The following is a 5,605-nucleotide window of genomic DNA, read 5'->3' on the forward strand; positions in this document are numbered from 1 at the left end:
TACACAATTGATGTGTGTATGGATTGGGATAACAGTTGTATGAGCCCCTAATAAAATGTTAAAAAGAAAGAAAAAGTAAGACTTTAAGTCCACACAATCCACCATAATTAAGAAGGGAAAGCTCTTCCGTACATTAAACATCACTGGTGAATGTAGGGGAGAAAACAAATGAACCAATTGCTATTAAGTTCATTTCAGTCATTGTGATGACCCCATGAGTTACTGAGTAAAATTGATCCAAAGGGTTTTCTTGGATGTACTCTTTACAGAAGCAGATTGGCAGGTTTTTCTTCTGCAGCACTGCTTAGTGAATTCACATCAATAACTTTCGATTAGTAGTTAAGTACAAACCATTGGTACCACCCAGTAACTATGAATATAGAGTAAATCAAACCCACTGTCAGCAAGGCAATGCCAATTCAGAGTGGCCTTTAGAGTTTCCAAGACTGTAAATCTTCACTGATGCAGATAAACTCATTTTTCTCCTGTGGTGTAGAAGATGGGTTTGAACTGCCATCCTTAAAATTAGCAATCCAGTGCTTACATCACAGTGCCAAAAAGCCTCCTTGTGAAAGTAGAAGCACTGATGAAATTAGAAAATCACCATTTTCTCTATCATTACAATAACAATTGACTCATGCAAATCTCTAAGTATTTAATCATAATATACATATTAATTAATTAACTAATTAATTAGAACTTTACAGAAAGTTGGCAGACAATTCCTTTGCCAAATGATCAATATCAGATTACAATTAATCACCAGCATTTGTTTACTGGTATGATGCACTCTCATGGGTGGAATCCCTGCAAAAAATACTTAACTTGGATCTAATCACAAGTAAACATCAGATAAGCCCCGAATGCAGGACATTCTACAGAATAACTTACTCTGCAACAATGCACTCACTCTTCTTTCATGAAATATAAAGAAAGAATAAAGCCTTCCAGACTAAAGTAGTCTGAAAATACAAGACTGCATGCAACATTTAAGCTTGGATTGTCTTTCCTTATAAAGGACATTATTGGGATTATTGGCTTTCTCAAAAAAAAAAATCTCAACAAGGTCTGTAAAATTAGATAATAGTTACTTTCCTAATTTTGATAATTATACTGTAAATATGTAGAACAATTCCTTGTTTAGGAAACCTACATTGAAGTGTTTAGTAATAAAGAGGTGTCAAGCCCACAACATACTCAAACCATTCAGGAAAATGATGAAACGAATATAGTAAATACCAACATCTAGAGAATGTATGTTAAGGGTATGCACACATTTTTTGTATTACTTATGCAACTCTTCCTGAAAATCTGAAATTGTGGAATTAAAAACTGAAAAGCTATATTATAAACAGCACAGGATAAATATCTATTTTTTTGAACTTTCTGTAGTATGGAGTAATTCATAGCCACTATTTTTCCCCCCATTCTACTGTTTCTTATTCAAATATGCTTTTGATATTGCCACCTTCTTGCTAGAAGAAAATACATTTTACTATTTCAGATAACACCAAAACCGAAAACCCGCTGCCATCAAGTCAATTCTGACTCATGGTTCAAGACTAAATGTTCACGAGACTTTCTCCCTTAGAGAGGCTGGCACGTGGAACCACTGGTCTGTCTTACAGTTAGTGCTACCAGGGCTCCCATACGGTAAATCACAGCACGGAAAACTTAAAAGCTCTCTACAACATGACTAAAACCCAGCCGCTGGTCCTTTAAGATACCCAGTAGATGATATTTTTTTTTGCTATAATAAGTATTTCTAAAATATCCTAGTTCTCAAAAGTACATAAATAAATCCCATTTATTGAACTTACAAAATACCTCAGTAAATTGCATGATTATAGCAAGAAATGTAACTGATACAGTTTTAGAGATAAATTCACACATTGTAAGCAAAAAGCTCAACTAGTAAGACAACCAGCAGAAGCTTATTTTCTTGCAGTTTGGGAGACTAGAAGTCAAAATTCCAGGTGCCAGCTGAGGGAATGTACTTCTCTCTGCTTGTTTCCTAGTTCCCTTGAGAACTCCATGTGGCTTGGTGTTCATCTCTGCCCATTTCTGCTCAGCTGGCTTGTTTGATCACTTTCAGATCTCAAAAGAGATTGGTTTACCCTACACCAATCCTGTCTCCGTAATATAACAGAGGTAACTGTATAAGTCTAGGTACTTTAAAGAAACAAATCCACAGCAACTCATGTATAAGAGAGTTTTATGTAAAGAAAAGGTGCATCACGAAAACATCCCAACCCAATGCTGCCCAAGCCCACAAGTCCAACATTAACCCATTAGCCCAACACCAGTCCACAAAGTCCTCCACCTCACAAAACAGAGGCAATGATGCCGACTGCAGGAGGAAAGCTGAGTCAGTGAACAAGTAAGCATCTCAGCACTAGCAGGGGTCTCCACACAGCTGCTCCAGCACCCAGGGCTGCATTGGAATAGGTCCATGTGGCTTCTCCTTGGGGATATCTTGTAGGAAGTCAATCTTGCAAGTTGAAGCAGGGAACTGCTAAGGCAGCTGCACCCTGGTGCGACCATCACAAAGCAAGAGACCCGAGAACTAGAAAGACGAGGCTCACCACCCATTTATCCCTCCGCCTTTCAATTAGTCCCACATGTGATTATCGGCCAGGTTGGCACAATTAACTAACTCAGTAACACATTCCCTAAGGGATTACAACAATAGGCACAGAGGTCAGGATTTATCATACTTACTTGGGGGACACACAATTTAATCCGTAACCATCAGTAAATACACTTTACAGAGGAAATTAGATCATCAGTGAATTGAAAGGGTTAGTTATGAAAATTTCTATTATTTGCTACTCCAAAGCTACTCCAGAATTCTACGATATATAGTAACTTGGACATTTATTTCACATGTTAAGTGATTTCTAAAATTTAATTTCCATGTGAAAAAGATTCTACAGGAAAAAAATCCTGATCAAAAGCCAAATTTGGCATCTGCCAATTATTTCAAGTATTCCTGGCCAGTTCTGTTGCCAACAGTGTTCTGTTTCTGACACTGAGAGGACCACACCTCTTTAGGGAAGAATTGTTTTCAGCTAAAAATTAGAACATGAGAACTTATAATAGCCAATAAAGGTTTGTTCTTTATTAAGTACTAATGGCAAATAAAATGATTTACTAAGAAAGTAGAAGTGGCTTTCAAAGACTTCCAACAAAAAAATAAAAAACATTTTCAAAATATTTCAAACTTTAAGGATTATCAAATAGAAGGTTATAAAAGTATTTAATAATAATAAATAAAAGATCTATCTTGTCTTTTAAAAACAAACAAGCAGCAACAAAAACAAAACATGTTACTATTAAGTACCTGGAGAGCTAGCTGAACGATGCAGGGCAGTCTACCTAACTGTGCTCACCAACCCCAAAGCCAACTCCACATATTATAATGAGAATGGTGCTCTTTGGAGTCTCGCAATGCAATAGTCCTGAATGGACTCATTTTAAACTTACAGTTGTCTTAAATCTCACTATACAATCAAGAGGAAAATATATTACCTGTGTATCAAGATAGTCAGAGATCAGAGCCCCCTCCTTGTTGTAGGTATAAACTACAAAATCTTTGGGTAAAAGGTCTCTAAAGAGAAATAAAACACATAATTTACAATTATCATATTTATATACAAGTAAGGTCACAACTCATAGAAGACATTATTTCTAGAACAGATGAATAAATAAGATAATCACACCTGTGCAATTGAGAAAGGGCCCTGGAGGAGTAAGGGTTGGCTTGAAAGTATTTAAACCCCTTAGTAAATTTGGCAGGAGCTCTGATGACGATGGTTCCTTGGGAGAAAGATGAGGCTGTCTGCTCCCATAGAGACTGACAGCCTCAGGAATCCCATGGGCAGGTCTATTATGTCCTGCAGGGCATATTGACTGACTCAATGGCAGCAGGTAACAAATATCTGCATTTTCTCTTGTGTCATTTCAATTAATTAAGCCTGGATAATAGAAGCATCCTTTCTTCTCCCCCACTCCCTCAGAACCCCAGTGATGAATCTGAAAGAAAAAAAAACTGGAGATGCTTGGCTTTGTCCTGTGCTCTTTCCTCTTTGGAAATCACTGATTGCCCAACAAGGACACAAATTCCACTGTGCTTCTCTAGAGTTCTTGTGCAACACTGATGTCAATGGGTAAATCTCCCTAATATTGAAATGCAGTATTAGTAGGTCCATTAAGCTATCATTCTAAATTAAATCCTCCAAACTACTCTTTATCAGTAACAAAAGTCATATTTGACCCTGCTGGCATAATGTTACAGGTTAGACTGCTAACTGGAATGTTGGCAGTTCAAAATCACTAGTCACTCTAAGGTAGAAAGATGAGGTTTTCTGCTCTCAAAATATTTATAGCCTTAAGAACCCACAGAGACAGTTCCACTCTGTCCTACAGGGTCATTATGAGTCAGAATTGACTCACTGTCAATGAATTTGAATTGTTTTTTGTTTGTTTGATTATCCAAGTTCAGGTATTGGTAGGCACTGAGCTGCTAGTTGTAAGGTTCAAAATTCAAATCTACCAGCCATGCCACAGGAGTAAAATAAAGCTGCTTGTTCCACAAGGATCTGTTCTCTGAACTCCATTTAGGGTTGCTATGACTTCAGATTCAACTCGATGACAGTGGGTTCAGTTTTGGTGATAACTCGTTCAATTTCATATTTTATTTTTAAATTTGCTCTTAGGTAAGGGAAACTCAAAATAGTATGGATTCTACTCTCATTATTCTCTTTTGTTATCAATCTACTAAACTACTGTATCTAACTAGAAAAGAAGCCAATAATAGGTTAAAAAATAAATAAAAATAAAACTGAAAAGATAAAGTAAATAAAATATCTTACTTGTTCCTTTCCAGGTGAATAATATGTTTTTTTCCTTTGAACTGAATGACATAAGATACCTAAAAGCATAGAAAAAGAAAAAATAATATAACACCATTTTATAAATTACTTTTCAATAGGTCATTTCCATACTGATTATAATTATTTCATAGAAGAACTTTTTTTTTTTAAAGAAGAATCTATGTACTTGAATTGTAGTGCTGGAGAATATTCAAAGTATCATGGACTACTAAGAGGACAAAGTGACCTGTCTTTAAAGAAGTATTGCTAGAGAGCTCCTTAGAGGCAAGGAAGGCAAGGCTTCCTCTGCAGAAGGACATCATGACTGGTAAAGTGGAAGGTTGGTAAACAAGAGGAAGGCCCTCGACAAGATAGACTGACCCCGTGGCTGTGAAAACGGGCTCGGGCATGGGAACAATTGTGAGGATGGCACAGGGCCGTGCAGTGCTTTCTTCTGTTGTGGACAGTGTCACTATGAGTCAAAACTGACTGGATGGTACTTAACAGCAATACTTAACCATTTCAGGAGTTAGCATCTGATAGTACAGAAGAAAAAAGTCCAAGTTAAAAGATGGACATTGGGCCTCGACTCACGTACTCCCTCAACACAAGAACACTTTGTTCTAACAATCCGGCATTCTATGATGCTCACCTTCCCGACACGATCACTGAAGACAAAATGGGTGCATAGGCAAATGTGAAGGAAGCTGGTGGTGTCCAGCTATCAAAAG

The 5,605-nt window shown here is 37.1% G+C and overlaps 1 protein-coding gene across 1 annotated transcript in view; it reads right to left on the reverse strand.

The window, feature by feature from the left end:
* Window positions 1-5,605, reverse strand: part of ADAM9 (ADAM metallopeptidase domain 9) — a 175,810-nt gene that overhangs the window by 106,785 nt on the left and 63,420 nt on the right. The window contains exons 3-4 of the mRNA XM_030884665.2: window positions 4,875-4,933; window positions 3,532-3,610 (exon numbers count right to left, since the gene is read on the reverse strand). Of these exons, the coding sequence (XP_030740525.1) occupies window positions 3,532-3,610; window positions 4,875-4,933 (138 nt within the window). The remainder of the gene's footprint in view (window positions 1-3,531; window positions 3,611-4,874; window positions 4,934-5,605) is intronic.

The sequence above is a fragment of the Echinops telfairi genome, unplaced genomic scaffold, assembly GCF_000313985.2.
Source record: "Echinops telfairi isolate 266 unplaced genomic scaffold, ASM31398v2 ScPeMD7_9;HRSCAF=40, whole genome shotgun sequence".
Lineage (NCBI taxonomy): Eukaryota > Metazoa > Chordata > Mammalia > Afrosoricida > Tenrecidae > Echinops > Echinops telfairi.